The sequence below is a fragment of the Populus nigra genome, chromosome 8, assembly GCF_951802175.1.
Source record: "Populus nigra chromosome 8, ddPopNigr1.1, whole genome shotgun sequence".
Classification (NCBI taxonomy): Eukaryota; Viridiplantae; Streptophyta; class Magnoliopsida; order Malpighiales; family Salicaceae; genus Populus; species Populus nigra.
The window spans coordinates 18,998,066-19,015,231 of record NC_084859.1 but is presented as its reverse complement, the minus strand read 5'-3'; the positions used below and the strand labels follow the sequence as shown (position 1 = coordinate 19,015,231).

General features: G+C 32.4%; 1 protein-coding gene across 1 annotated transcript; it reads right to left on the bottom strand.

Moving 5' to 3' along the window:
• Positions 1–12,704: 12,704 nt before the first annotated feature.
• On the bottom strand, positions 12,705–17,131 carry LOC133702182 (adrenodoxin-like protein 2, mitochondrial). The gene is made up of 8 exons (XM_062126441.1): positions 16,846–17,131; positions 16,544–16,611; positions 15,262–15,329; positions 15,049–15,164; positions 13,703–13,809; positions 13,375–13,424; positions 13,210–13,292; positions 12,705–13,127 (listed from the first exon to the last, which is right to left on the bottom strand). Exons 2-8 carry the CDS (start codon positions 16,599–16,601, stop codon positions 13,013–13,015), a joined length of 597 nt encoding a protein of 198 aa, XP_061982425.1. The 5' UTR covers positions 16,602–16,611; positions 16,846–17,131; the 3' UTR covers positions 12,705–13,012.
• Positions 17,132–17,166: the final 35 nt, after the last annotated feature.

Here is a 17,166-nt window from a genome sequence, read left to right as displayed (position 1 = left end):
TGAGATAGAGACAATCCAATAAAAACAACTTGATTTAATCAGGGTTAAAATACTAAAACTCACAATCCTGATCAAGAGACTAAAATATTTCTATAAAAATTAAATCAAAACAGATTATGAAGTTAAATTCTCAACCGATCTAATATTAAATGATAAAATAAAAAAATCTAAATTATAAAAAACAACCCGAGTCAACTAATGTTAACTCATTAAACACTATTATCGGGTCATGAAACTAGAATAACCTAATAAAAATAAAATAAAATAATCATGAAAGATAATTCATGATTAACCCAGTATTAAAGGTTAACTTGCCATGATCCATAAAGTTAACCCACCAAATCTGAAATCTATGTTAAAAGAGCATGATAACATAAAAAAAATGGATAAAATAGAAAAAAACATTAATTAAAATATAAAAAGATAATTATTTGTTTTCGGTGCCACATCAAAACACGTGGGGGAAAGTACCATACATTATACATTGCTAGAGCACTTTTCCCACGTGTTTTCAGTGTCTTCTTAATTAATTAACAAATAATTAATGTTAATGGTCGTGTACACCCTGTCTAAAAGCAATAACTTGACTTTCCGTACATATAAATTTAACCAAGAAAATTAAAGTCTGCATTTCAACACCCTTTGCATAATAACCTCTGATTTTCCTCTGTACCAAAAATTACGATCAAGCCTCCTTTCCCTGCAGGCTGCATATACAAATGTCAAGCTTGGTCGGCTGCCAAAACGACACTAATTCATGGATATAGACAGCGGAGACCTATCTACTTTATATTTATTTATTTTTTTTTAAGAAAAAAATAACTTAATTTTTAGATTGAACACTGCAATTTGTAATTGGAAGAAAAAATAAATCTATCAAGACTAGCAATTTTAATTTGAAGATTGTGTGGATGGCTACTAAAATCAAGGTATTTGAAACAAATTTATTTATATACTAATTCAGTCAAGACTCTCAAGAATAAACTATGTATTTCATTAAATTACAAAGGAGGAGATTGTTTAAATCTTAGAACTTGCACGACTATCACATGGTTCTTGAGTTAAGGAGGATACCGGTTCTTTTATGCCCTCTTATGCTCTCCACTTGAATTGATTTGTAAAAGCACTGCAATTAATGTTCATTACAAATTAAATAAAATGATTAAGAGTTTATTTGTTTTTATGTTTTAAAAATGTTTTTTTATTTTAAATTAATATTTTTTTTATGTTTCATATTATTTTTTATGTGTTGATGTAAAAAATAATTTTTTTAAAAAACTATTATTTTACTATATTTATAAATAAAAACTACTTTAAAAAATAATTATTACCAAAACTAACTTGCATTCCAAGGTGTTGATGACGAACATCGTGCCCCTGAAATCAACCTTTGTCTTAAAAAGCTTGATATTAACTAATTAAGTATTGACTTGTCAAATATGTGGACTTGACCTTGTAAATAGAGGATTAGACAACTAATTATACATGTTTAAAAGGCATGATAAGGAACCTAATATGCAACCTTTTTAGTTCTCAATAAAATGATTATATTATAACTACGTGCTTAACATGGTTGTTTTTGTTTTTTTAAAGTATTTTTTTTTTAAAATTAAAATTTTATTTTATTTTTCTTTTGCTTTAAATTATTTTTTTGATGTTTTGTGCCAATGTTAAAATAAATTTAAAAAAATAAAAAAATTATTTCAATATATTTCTAAATAAAAAATACTTTTAAAAACAATCACTACAACAAATCATCCTATTACTGGAATTATCCTTAAAAAAAAAAACTTTCAGATACACCTGGAATTGTACTACCCTTTCAGATATAAATATAAAATTCGTTGTAAAAATAATTCATGGACCTCACTAATGATAAAAGAAAATGTAAAACATGCCATAAAAGTTGATACTCTAGTCGTGCAATTTTCCACGTAGAAAAGCCAGATTAGAAGGAAAACAATATAAACATGCGTGAATTCTTGTTTAGCATTTTTTGAAATTGGATAGACGGTGGGGGTGGTGCACGTCACCATCTCAGGTCATGTCCTTCATCACAAAGCAAGAGCTTTTAGATAAAAATCACTCACCTAATCCTCCTAGCTTCCCAAGACTCAACCATGGAATTAGACCATGACCTCATATATATATATATATATATATATATATATATGGTGGGCAGTCCATCGACCTCGAAATAAAACTTAAAAAAACTATGATTTAGAGTTTAATACAAGTTAAGTTTTAATTTGAATCATAAAACATATTGATTATGCCGAACTCAATTAATCCCACATATTCTTCCCTAACCTGATTAATCTAGTTAAATTCAATGCAAATCTAATTATTTGATTTTTTCTAAAAAAAATCAAAACTATAATATTATAATAAAAATGACTCTTCCCAAAAATTTCTTTTTTCATTAGCACGTGCAGGGGCTGACAGGGACCCGTCTCTGTAAAGAAATTTTTTAAATCTAAATAATAAAATAACTAATATTTTAGCTTTTTTTAATTTTATTTTTTGTTTCCACTGCTGAGCACAAGCATAATGAATAAACTTATTGTCTAAACTAGCATAATTAAAAAGTAATTAGCACAACCATCTATGTGGTGGTCTAGTGGTAAGAGTTTGGGATGAAAAAATTTGTTCTTTCTGTGGTCTCAGATTCGAGCCCTGTGGTAACTCATATGATGACCACTGAAAGCTTACATGGTCGTTAACTTCAGGACCCGTGGGATTAGTCGAGGTGCGCACAAGCTGACCCGGATACCCACGTTAAACTAAAAAAAAAAAAGAGTAACTAGCACGTAAATAACAGTAGTCGTGGAAAAGAAGAAGAAAAACCTGTACATCCATGCTAGCCATTTTTATTTTTATTTTTTTCCAGTTCAAGGACCCTGGTCAGGGACGACGTCTGTAATCCGAACATGTCCATGTCCAATTAATCTACGAGTCGGAGAAAAAAAGTAGAAAAATGAAAAGCATGCACGAGACTGGATCGATTAATCCAATGTTTATTATTGTAGTATTGGAAGAAAGGTTCATGAATTCAAAATTTCGTAATCTGTGGTCATATTTCCAAACCACATGTTTTAGACCTGAGCTACTCAAATTTCAACAGCTACCATGACTTCAAAAATGGCTGACATTAGAGGGCCCCTTCCGCCATAAAGGCTCCCAGATAGTACAAGAAGTAGCTCGGTGAAGGAATAACGTGGAGAAGGGAAAACAAAGAAACAGGCAGAGATCGAACTTCCTCTGTCGGTCCAATGAGCTTTAAAGAGTGATTAACGTACCACTAATTAATTTGTTAATTTCCTTCCACTTTCCAGTTTCCATTTCACCTGTCTTCAGCTAGAATAATCAGGGGAAGAAAATGTGCTAATTTTTTTTAAAAAAACAAAGATTGAACTTTCTGCGCAAACTCCACGGATAAACATACAGAGTTGATGAAAAATTGGATTCTCTGGTGTTTTTTTTTTTATATATATAGATCTGGATTAGTCTAAGCATATCTCAACTAATCTTATAAATTTTAAAATTAATAATCATATAAATCTCTAATAATTTCATAACTTAAAATTATAATAATTAAAAAATAAAATCTAAAATCTACTGCTACGCATATTCTCTCGTGTATTATATTAATCTCTGTCAATGGTCCCATATCCATAATGGTCAAGGAACCACAGGGCAATAGTCTAGGCAATTTGAAAAGTAGGAGAATATAAATGTATACTGCGATTTGAACACAAGTTTGACACGCTCCATTTTATAATATCCCCACTTGTTTATATAAAATAAAAAATATCTTCTTTTAGCAGCTCCGCAAGCCATACTCTTATAATAAATTTATTCTTGAGTTTCAAATTAAATTAAAAAATATTTATCTGGTAAAAGTCCAGTTGTTCTAATTATGTTGTTAGTAGTTTTGTTAATCTAGTTAAACTTGATTCCCAGTCGATTATATTGATATTAATAAGTTTTTTCTAAAATTAAATATGAAAATATTGTTTTAATAAAAATATATTATTAGATCTTGGACCTAAAACAATATAAGATCCCACTAAATTATCTCGATTAAGGGGGTTAAGGGGTGTGGTAGAAATTATTTTTTAAAATAAATATTATATTCAACGATTTAATTAGGATAAAAAAATCTAAATAAGATTTAAAATAATAAAATTTTAAATTAAATCAAAACAAATCAATAATCAAATCAAACTGGCAAATTAAGATTAGTTCACATTCACATTTTTAAAAATCAAGTAAATCTAATCTAATTTATTGGCTTTTTCATTGGACTATGTTTTAATGGATATTTAGTTTATAATGGATTTTTTCATTTTGATTAGTTTTTTATTTATTTTGATTTATGGAACTAAAATAAAATATCGATTTTTTAATTAAAATTATCATCATTTTTAAAAAACTGTTCAATTTGATTTTTATAAATATTTTGAATAATTTAGTTAATTTACTCAGCCCTGCACCCCACTAGCTCTTGGATGACAATTAACAATTATAGTAATCCAAAGTTCATAGGACCCTTCATCATCAAAGAAATTGGTATTATGAGTTATAGATTGATGCGGAAAACATGACTTTGAGATTGTCCAAAAATAAAAATTAAATCTCAATTAATATATAAGTTAATAAGAAGATATGTTGACCGTCGAAGAAAGAATTGTTCACTAAAAAACAATATATGTAACTATTTAATCTTAATTTATTTAAATTAACTGAATTTACCTGATAACCTATCTGTCACGCTGTTATAGAATTTAAATTTGATTTCTGAATAATTATGGAATTTCAAAATCTTGTTGATTAAAAAAGAATAAAAATCCGTAGAAGACAAACCAAGGCAACTGAAGTGAAATAGCAGCATTGAACTCCCTACATACCTACCTTTTCTCTGGGGCAATTAATGGCTGATTGTGGAAAGGATTTGATCCACAATTCAATCTGTGATTTCTATTGTGTGGTTGGTCTTACCATATCTATTATGAAATTCACGAAAATATATACATAATGGCCCACCATATATAGGGATACTGCTCATACTTTTTCAGGAGATTAAGGTTAATTACTATAATTACATAGTTAGCATCTAATATAAATTTTATAATTCAATCGATGAAATTAATAGGATAAAGTACCTCGAAGCCCAGACATTGACCTAGCTCTAGAGAGAGATTAATAGTACAAGAAAACACAAATTATTTATTTAAATTTTAATTTAATTTAAAAAATTAATTATTTAGATGAAATTTCAAAATATAATTTATATTATTTTTTAATATATTCACTTAAATAAAAATTTTTTAAATTTAAAATTTACATAAACTCATATCATTTTATATTTAATTTTTATAAAATAAATAAAAAAAAATAAAATTTAAACACGTAATTATTTGATCAACTAGATTATGATGTTATATTAAAAAACTAATCCAATAAAAAAAAATTTAAGCTTCGGGATATAATTTTGTAATTTTGACAAAATCTGTAAAAAGGATCGTTGAAATTAAATTAATCTAGAATAAGAGGATTGGTCCTAATTACAGCGCATCCGTACAGGCCTTCATTTCAGGAGGGATATTGCTGATTTTGTGACCCCTTCTTGAAGACTAATATTGTCAAATAAATGGCTTAAAAGCGATTTAAATATTACATACTACAAGTTTTAATTAACCCTAACTCAAAAATTAATTAAGGAAATAGTTTTTATCATTATGGTAAGATGATTAGCACCTAAACCTTGCATTATGGTTTACTTGTCCAGCTAGAATTGACTGAGGAGATGGTTACATTCATCCTATATATCCAGATAAAATGTATCTACTGAAATCCTCTCACTAGCTAGCTACCAACCAAGTTTCTTGAATGAAATGTGTGAAACTGGTATCGATTCAAACACCATACACCAATAATCAGTCTTTTATTTTATTTTATTTTATGTCATGATCAAGTGGATTTCTGGTCCTTAATTGATTATACTAGAAAATAGAGGAAGAATATTATTTAACAAAATAATGGTCAAGCAGAATCGGGTATATTTGCACGAAAATATACAGTATTATTCAGATCAATCTCAACTATCCTTCCTTCTTGTTATCATAAACAAACAAGAAGAAGAAAACCAAACTCCAAAATATTTATGAAGATAGTATAAATTGAACTTCATCAGAGCAACTTATCCGAACCGACTTACAAGTCTCCTACGACCAAATCGATGACTTGTTTTATCATGCAAACTTGATGGTTGACCCCAACTCCGTCCATGGCTGCCCTCCTGATGATGCCATGAATGATATGAGCACCACATCGAAAAATGGTGATTCTTGTCTTCGTCATCTACCAGCTTGCACGTCAACTTTTAAATAATCTTGAAAATTCCTTCTTCTCTTCTACCTCTCCTGAAAGAGAAGACCTAGCTACCCACTTCTCTTCTTCACAAACTATTTTGTCACCTCCAGAGATAGTTTAGATATTTAAATTTGACGTGTCCCTTTTGAATTAAAAAATCAATTTTGATTTGTATAAAAAATAATAATTCATGTAGAGTCCTAAATCGTGTAACTATGAATGTTAGGTAATATTATAATGTTTTAATTTGTTAGAGTATTTATTAATAAAAAATGTATTAAAATATTTTTTTAATTTTTAAAATTAGCATATCAAAATTAAAATCATTGAAAACATCTAAAAATAAATCAATTTAATATATTTTAAGATGAAAAGTTACTAGAAAAACACTTTAAAATAAATGTTAAACTGCGAAAATTAAGAAGTTCTCCTAAATAGTGTTATAATCAATGAAGCAGAGCACTGGAACAGGCGTTGGAGAAAGATGATTGATTTTGTGGTGTATTTGACAATCGGTGAAAAAAATACTCACCAGTCGGAGTTGACGAGGTTAGCTAGATTGAGAAGTTCATATGCAATTTTGACATCGTGGGAGCTAGACACGACACACGTTTTCAATGTACTTTGGATTGTTGGATCGATGACCATATTCATCCTCTTTAATTTTCTTGATCTTCCTTTCTTGTTGTTTATTTTTTTTTTTAGTTTAATGTAGGTGTTCGGGTCAGTTTGTACGTACCTCGACTAATTTCACGGGCCTTGAAATTAACGACTATATAAACCTCCAGTGGCCATCATATAAACAACCATATATAGTTTAAATATGAGATTATAAAAAAACAAATCTCTTAATCTTAAATTTTTATTATTGGATTACCACCTAAATGTTTACCTAAATGTTTGTTTATTTTTCTTTTACTACGTGCATAGACATGCTTCGTAGTTTATAGGTGAATTTTTAGCATGGTTTTACACATTGGCGCCGTCGTATCATTTGACTTGAGACTTTTTGTATTTCGGTTAAAGAAATATATGTCTCAGAAGAATTCCATGTTCTTTCGATCGAATGAAAACGTTTCGAACCAATTACAACACCTCGTTGCAAATCAGAAGATTTGCAGGAATCCTTGCATGGAAATTCAACCAGTTAATTTCCATGGAAATAGAAGGAAAAGTGAGGAAAGAAAATGGGAGTACTGCTAGAAGCTTAATTTGTGAACTCTTTCTTGGATACCATTATTTATTTACTTTGACATCGAGTGGCACCATGCAAAGTTAGTGGCAGGGTAGAGAATATTGCAATCTGGGGAACAAAAGCCCTTGCTCTAAGATACTTGTCCTTTTCTTGGTTTTCAGCAGTACAAGAATGTAGTAATTAAATCTTTTGGTTGAAGTCCTATTCCTGATCTCTCCTTGGGATCTTTTTATGCAGTTTCTTAGGGCTACATAAACTACAGATGATCATGTGATGTAATGGTACTAGCTTTCAATTGTTCAAGAGCAGTGGGAAGATCAGAGGAAATGGAGCCAGGGATTGATATTGAAGAACAGTACGAGTCCCCGTTTCTCATAGCAAAGAAAGGCCATTCCAGCAGAAACAAGAGCAAAATAGCCTATGAACTGGCCTAGTTCCTCAAATTCCCTCTCATAGATGAAGATATCATCCCAAACCTTCAGGATTTAATAGAACCCCGAATAATGTGACGACTTGTTACCTACGGAAATTCTCTCTCGTATGTACTCTTCAACTCAGCTCAGTGTGATCATCAACGATCTCAGCTCTCTCGTCGTGCCCACTTTGACAGGTTGGTTGAGCTTGCAAGTTCCACAGCTGCGCGTCTTGTTAATGTCATAATGTTGATTACTGTGATGCCGGAAACGTCCCAGAGCTCAACATTGACACCACAAAGCCATTTCACGCGGAGGACTTCATCACTGGAATGCTTAAATCCGCAGCGCTAATTTAGAGGGTACGTCTTCCACCCCACAAGAGCACCACTCAGCTAAAATAAATCTTTCTATGAAGCTGCAATGGGTTGCATTAATCCTTTTCTTTTATCATGTCATGTCATGTCATGTCTAGTGTCAAATTTCTCTGCAACATTTGTGATATAAAGTTTCTCTTCCAAAAACCGATAGTTAGTATCTACTATCAACTTTATAATTCAATTCAATCGATGCTAATTATGACCTTGTGATTATAAATCCTATAACGAATAGTAAAAAGTTATCTCGAAGCTTGGATACTGACCTAGCTCTAGAGGTTCATAGTCTAAAACGATGCGAAGGATATTGTCAAAAATTTGTAATTACGGATCATTGAAAATTAATCTAGAATTAGAGGAACAGTCGTAATTATAGTATATCCGTACACACCTTCAACTTAATTATTTCATAACAAGATTTAAGGTTCCACTTTGAAGTTTACAAAGCTAAACCCTAGAAGAGTCATCTAAAATATTCTAATATTGTCAAAGTAATACCTTAAAAGCAATTTAATTATATACTACATGTTTTAATTAATTTTAACTTACAAAATTAATTAAGAATTTTTTTATCCAAAGTACTATGTTTGTGAACTATAATTGTGATTGACTGCCTGCCTGTTATTATGGTAATATATATGATTAGCGGATCAAATTACTTTATACTAAAAGATATTTTTTTTATATAAAAATCCAAAGGGACTAAAACTATAAAGAAGCTCAACAAATTAAAATTAGGGCCCGGGAAAAAAATAGTAACTAAGGATATTGTCTTTTCTTTTTAGCTACATGTTTAAAGTATATGTGAATCTAGTACCTTGTCAAATCTAAAATTTTTATACTTCGCGATGCGCTAAACCTAAGCATTTAAGGTATGGTTCCTTGCCAGATTCAATCTTTTTAGCCTCGGTTACACACTAGGTTCAAGCACATGTAAGTTTAATATCTTGCCAGACCCAATCCTCTTGAACGTGGCTATACGCTAAGCCTAACCACCTATGAGTTTAATAAAAAAGAAAAGACGTACAATCTCTCGAAAGAGAAAAGAAAAAAGCTTATAAATGCACCTTAAACAACCTAAGCAAGGGGTTTAGAGCCTTCATTTTCTTACAATTTATTCTTAGCATTTATCATATAAACAAAAAACAAATATTTTTATTCTTAAAATTTAATGTTGATTTACTACAAATCTTTATAATAAAGTTATTGACTTAACCCTCTAATGATCTCTAAAACCCTTTAAAAAAGATTGTTTTTGCAGAAAATCTAGTCTTTATCACCAACCCTTGAAATCCTTAGTTATAAAAGTAAAAGATTGACATGAAATTATAATTATCTATCATTCAAATGTGATGGAAAATAATTCCGCTAGTATTCTGGATTTTCATACCATTGTCCGCTTCTAAACCTATTACTATGGTTTACCTGTCCAATTAGAATTGACTGACAAGATGACTATATGCATGCTATCCAAATAAAATGTATCTATTGACATCCTTTCATTAGCTACCAAATTTCTTGAATGAAAGGTGTGAAACCGGTACACTTTGTTTGAACAAAGAGGATTCGATTCAAAAACCATATACCAATCGGTCTTTTTGACTGTTTTTTTGTCATGATCAAGTGAATCTTTGGTCAATAATTGATTATATTGAAAAACATAGGAAGAATATTATTTAACAATAATAATGGTCAAGCAGAATCGGGTATATTTGCACAAAAATAGTATTATTCAGATCATTCTCAACTATCCTTCCTTCTTGTTATCATAAAAAGAAGAAGAAAACCAAACCCCAAAATAAATAAATAAAAAGAAAACCAAACTCCAAAATATTTATCAAGATAATATAAATTGAGCTTCATGAGCCTGCTGATCCAAACCATCTTGGAAGTCTCCTACGACCATATCGATGACTTGTTTATCATGTAACTTTATGGCTGACCCCAGCTACGTCCATGGCTACCCCTATGATGCCATGGATGAGATCAGCAACACATGGAAAAATGGAAAAGTGGTCACACTTGTCTTCGTATCATCTTCCAACTTGCACGTCAACTTTTAAATGATCTTGAAAATTCCTTCTTCTCTTCTACCTCTACTGAAGAGAAGACCAAGCTAGCCACATCAGGTGATGCATGCATTTACTTCTCTTCTTCGCAAACTATTTTGTCGTCACCTCCAAAGATAGTTTAATGTTCCTTTTTGCATTAAAAAAAATTCAATTTCTAATTAAAAATAATAATAATCATGTAGAGTTCTACGAGTCTGATGTGTGTTTGATGATGATGATAATAATAAATATGTTTTTTAACTGAAAATATATTAAAATAATATTTTTTTATATTTTTTTAATGTTTGTTATTAGCATTGCAAAATCATAAAAAAATAATTTTAATAATTTTTCAATTAAAAAAAAAATTAAAAAAATACTTTGTGATAAACACGTTAAACTGAAAAAACAAAGCCATTCTAAATACTAATGGTGCCGGCATTGGGAAATTAAGATGATTGATTTTGTGGTTAATTTATTTGACAATTGGTGAAAAAATCCACTCGTTGGAGGTGACGAGGTTAGCTAGATTGAGAAGTTCATAAGCAATTTTGACATCATGGGAGACACGACACAAGTTTTCAATGTACTTTGGGATATATAGTTGGATGACATTAATTATTATACCTTGTACAAATTGTTAAAGACATAAACTAAGTAGTTTGTGGGTGGATTTTGGCTTGGTTTTATTTATGTTTTCTCAAGTAATTATGATATTGAGAATCTAAGTAAAAATTGAAAGAAATGGAATAATGATGCTTGTGACTCAACTTTCAATAAGTGAATAATGAAAATTAGTATGCTAAATATTATTGGCTAATCAATTTCTTTTTCTCTTACATTAAAAATATTAGCCTGTAATTAATGACCTTATATAGGTTACTTTTTTTTGGAAAAATTTATATTATTCACTTATATAGAGTTTTTCTATTATATAGTTCAATGTCCAATAGAAAATAATGGATAGCATTTTAGTATATAAACACCATATATATCAAATTAATTTTCAAGGAAATCATGTAAATCTCAATTAGGGAGTATGTTTGGAAAGGCATACAGAGTGGCTTCTTGTGTCATTTGACTCAAGACATTATGTATTAATTCAATTATATATATAAAAGAATTTCTAAAACTTATGAACGTTGGAATAGAAAGACATTCTTTTCTTGGTTTACTGCAAATCAAGAATATAGTAATTAAATCATTTGGTTGAAGTCTTCTTCTCTCTTTGGGATCTTTTTATGCAGTTTCTTTGGGCTACATAAATTACTGATGGTGGGATGTGATGATACTAGCTTTCAATTATTCAAGAGCAGTGGGAAGATAGGAAATGGAGCCAGGGATTGATATTGAAGAACAGTTCGAGTCCCCGTTCCTCATAGCAATGAAAGGCCATTCCAGCAGTAACAGAGCAAAATAGCCTATGAACTGCCCCATTTCCTCAAATTCCCTCTCATAGATGGAGATATCATCCCAACCCTTCAGGATATAGTAGAACCTGAACAATGTGATGGCTTCTTACCTTCGGAAATTCTCTCTCGTAACTCTTCAACTCAGCTCAGTTTGAAGCTCAGTGTGATCATCAACTCTCAGCTCTCTCGCCGTGCCCTCTTTGACGGGTTAGCTGAGCTTACAAGTTCCACAAGTGCGCAGCTTGTTGTCATTGAAAGCAGCAATCAAAATGATCATAATGTTGATTACTCTGATATCGGATACGTCCCAAATCTCAACATTGACACCCCAAAGCCATTTCGCGCGGAGGACTTCATCACTGGTACGCTTAAAGACGCAGAGCTAATTTAGAGGGCACGTCTCCCACCCCACATGAGCACCACTCAGCTAAAATTAATCTTTCTATGAAGTTGATTGCAATGGGTTGCATAAATCCTTTTCTTTTATCATGTCATGTCTAGTGTCGAATTTCTCTACAACACTTGTGATATAAAGTCTCTTCCAAAAACCTTTCACAAGGCGATGGTGATGATGCTGGTAACATGGGTGCTATTAGCTAGGTGCGGTTGGGTTAGCTCACTAGGTTATATTAGCAGACAGGTCTCACTGAATCTGGTAGCATGGGTGTTTTTCATGTCCTGCCACGCCCTCCAATGTACAGGCATAGTTTCAAGGAAAGTAAATGACGTTCTATCCAAATTAAAAGAATTTTTGGCGAAGCCTGGACATAGCCGGGACTCGTTGATCATTTCATCATTTTATATCATAGCTAAGAATCCAAATTCCAATGTAAAAATCGCTAACAAACCAACTTCTCTCACGTTTCAACTTAATTCGGTCCTTGAGAAAGAATGTTATATAATAAATTTATGCACTGAATTACATATTCTGCAAAGTTTGGAGATAAATTATATGATAAAAATTGCAAGGTCTAGCAACAACTTAGCTGACCAGAAAATGGTAACATTGATGCTGTATGCTCTTAAGACTTGGGGAAAGTGATTATTGAGACAGATATGTAATAATCAATGGAAAGGGATGACTCGAATGTTGGAGATGCTCATTGATCCACTACAGTAAAGGAGCTACAAAACTGTGAAGATTGCATTTTTTTACACTCAACAAACACATTCTGGTACCAAAACATGTCTAGTGTGGTTTTGGAACATACCCATCAACGGCAAAATTACGAGTGGCAGCAGGAAGAGCTAAGTGCATTCCATTGAGCTCAGGCTTTGCGATCACTTGACAGCCCAGGCGAGAACTGCAAAATTCAAAACATGGAAAATCAATATAGATTCAACGCCAACAAATCCATTTAGTGTTTTGATGCTGACAGAACTCACGTTTCTGTAAGCCCAAAGGCCAAATCCAACATGTCATTCTCCTCATCGGTTGGGTCTTCTAATTTGTTGTAGTATTCCATGTCCTACAACCAGATTCAACATTAAGTACCTCATAAGTTCGAAATAATCATGGTACTATGACATAAGCTATGTCCAGTATCATACCGTCACAATCACATGACATGTCGAACAGGCAAGTGACCCTTCACATGCTCCTGGCATGACATTAAAAGCACAGAATAAAAAAACTATTAAGTAAATGCGTCGGAATGATCTACTCAAAGTTTTCTAATGCAGAAATGGAAGGAGAAAACGGACAACAAAAAAGCAGAAAAATAAAAAATAAATAAAAATCTCATCACTAAAAGACAGGATGGGTGGAATATTCTATGCCTACATTTGCTACAATGCAAACATTATAGAAACAGAAAACCCAATTATAAACCACCAGAAATGGAAAAGTTGAGCTAAAAAATTGCATTATAATCCTTGCCTTCAAGTTCTATATCATTTTCTTGAGCAGCTTCTAACATGGACATTCCAACTGGGACCTTGATATCCTTTTCCTCCCCATCCTTATCTACAAATGTTACAGATATCCTGCACAAACATCACCAGATTGAGAAGAAGGGTGGCAGATAACTTCTGCAATTAATTATAATCATACCATCACAATTGTCAAACTGATTTGCTCCTTTTCTTTCCTTGTCAGTAATAAAACTGATAAGCTCAGTTAGACTTAAGCCTATTGTTAGTTTTGAACACATTTATGGAATGTTCAACAATAGCCAAAGCATGTCAGAACTCAAATCTCCTTCCAGGGTCTTGCTTGAAGACTAAACGCCTACAATGCCTTTCTTGATTAGATTATAGGGTGGCAGTTCAGAAGCTGAGATCTTCGTACACCGTTTGCACTTGCGCCAAATTCACAAGGAAACAAACCTTGTTGCAGATTGACTTGCGACTTGGTGTGACAATATTCTTGTTGCAGTTACAGTATATCATAGTCCTCCAGCAAGGATGACTACTTAGCTTCTACTATAGTTTTTCCTCTGGAATTTTGAGTCTATGTAATTGAGCATGGAATCCACATCAACTATATAATTATTCTTCTAGGTCTATTGCAAATATATTTTCAATCAAAAAGGAAATGCAAACTTAATCAGTTCTTTCATTAGACTAAAGCTATCAACCAGGAATACAAACATGAGTGATGCTTTGAGATGGGTATGGCATGTCAAGACAGGAACTCCCACAAGATACATACAGGGACATGGTTATATACTTTTTATGGACAATTTCTAATATCAAGTTACTTTTGTAACCATTATCATGTGTTTGACCATAAATCATGAACAATATAAAACCATGTATCCTTGAAATGATTCACACAAAATTTTCAATAGAGGAAGTGTCCTAGGATTACAATTATAAGGGAAAGAATCCTGATGACAACAAAGAACAATTATGGAATCTATTTCTTAGTGAACTGAGAGTTAGCATATAGAACATGACAGAAAACTGTCACCAAAAGTTCCACAGGTAGTGAGAGGTCCTACATAAGCTTGCACAAACCTCCTGTTTTCTTATTTCTGATATATACAAGATTATAGGCATCTAACAAATCAACTGAACAATCTTCTAAGAATAATTTTCACGGTTTCTAGTTTTCCTCAGGATCTAATGAAGAATTTCTAAATGATATTACAGGTTATGATAATTTCAGGTGCTGTCATAGTTAACTTTGCTTCCTAAGAGTAGAGATAAGATATTAAGCACTCATCACAAATGCCAAATTCTTGAAACAGTAAAAAACAACTTCAACACAAAAGAGCTTACATCTCGTTCGGGTCACTCCCATCTGCAGAATCTCTACTGGTAGCTGTGCTAGAAAACTGATGATGCTTTTGAAATATACTACCCTGGTGCCCCTTAGATTCTGGGTGTAATTCGACCTGTTTCAAAATTAAGAACCAATGGGCATCTAGAAATAAGATTAATAAGGCAACCAGAAGATCACTCCAATTAAAACTATAGGCACCTTGGACTAACCTGAGATCGCCAACATGCACTATAAGGCCTTCGTATAAATGATTTTCCACACAAGGCTGTACATTGTTCTGCAAAACAAGTAAGTGTTTGGTATTACAACGAGAATAATAAAGCATTTATTCATCTGAAAAGTACTGGTGATTTTGCTTGGTATTGGAAAAGGCTCCCACAACTCAGAGGCTTGGCTTGGGACAAAATCCAAAATGCTGTTGGTAATGGTAAATCCAAGTCTACGGGGGATTATTGGTAACCTATTGGTGTGCTAATCAAAGAACATGGCTTCAGGGTTGTTTACGAGTCTGGAATCGATTTGGATGCAAAACTTGCTATGGTTATTAAAGATCAGGAATGGTTCTGGCCTCATGCCAGATCTGATGTTATGGCTACAATTCCAGGGACTGTTTGTGATGTGATTCATCCTGATCCCTTGATTGATTGTGGTGTCAATTGAAAGCCTAGTCCTAACAGGGTTTTCAGTGGCAGAAGTGCTTGGGAACTTATTAAATACAGAGAAGTAAAGTTTGATATAAACTTGTCTGGGTACCCATCCATATTCCCAGACATAGTTTATTGTCTGGCACTCTGCTTATAAGGCTATCCACCAAAGTAAGGCAGATCAGGTTGGGAAGAAATATCTGTTGTTTACTTTGTGGCTGTGCTGATGAGGACTAACACCATCTTTTCTTTAACAGCACTTAATCTAGGGCTGTTTTCTCAGTCATTATGCAGAATGTGGTTCTAACAGACCAGTTGGAATTGGACAACGGAGTTTTATAAAGTTCACTTGCAAAAGAAGCTTTCTCAATATACTTTAGTTAGAATTGCCTGGAATGCTGCAATATATGGTATTTTGAAGCAAAAGAATCAAAGAGTTCATGGAAATAGGGGCATTCTCCTGATGAGCTGACTAAGTGGATTTGCCAAGTTTTTTTTATAGACTGCTTCAGACTAAATTGTAGAAGATGCTGTTCTAAATACAAGCCTTTATTCTATATACAATCATTGGAATTTTGCCTAGTTTTATCATTCTTGTCATCAGTTACTGACACTTGCTTTTGTAGTAGGATGAGCTCCTACTTCTTTTTGATCAATGAAACATCATTTTTTTTTAAAAAGTGCAAATTGACATTTTTCAGTGATGTTACTCTCTCAATCAAACTTCGAAGTTGTATACACATGAATTTGTCCTACACAGTAGCTGCAGCTAAGAGCAGATTCCAAATAACAAAACACGTTGCTCCTAAGAAAAACAAATGGAAATAGATGTGAGCGTATTACATACCTCTTGAAAGCTCTTTAACTATCCCAACTCCAATTCTTGAAAGTCTAGACCTTGACATAATCTTTCCCCTAAAATTTTCAAAAAAGATAGGAAAAGAATTAACTACCAGTAATAGCACACACTATAAAGCATCCAAATCATGGATAGATTAAAATTTTCTCAACGAGAAGACACAGGCAAGAACAAGAAATTAATGTCGATACAACTTCAAGAACCTAAAAGCCAGTTCAAACGGATAAATTCTTGAAGTCATTAAATTAATAAAAGAAAAAAAAATATGATAAAGGAGGAAGCTTTATTACCTGTTTGATGAAACTGAGAAAGAACAGAGCAAAAGATACAACGAAGTTTGTGTCTTCTGTGTTCACTGTTCAACTTCGGGTTTTCCTAGTTTTGGGCTGCAAATTATCTGGAGGGTTTCTGTCTATCAAGCTTCGAAAACCAAAAAAGAGCAAAAACCCTTCGAAGCCTAACCGACAGGTCGTTCACTTTGTCGTGTTGGCCATCCTTCCGTAAGTAGAGGCCCAACTAGGGAGTTAATGGCAAATGTGGTGTCAAAGCTAGAACCTTTAAGGAAGGGCTAGCGAACCCATGTGCAATAACACCATGGACAATCAGAATCC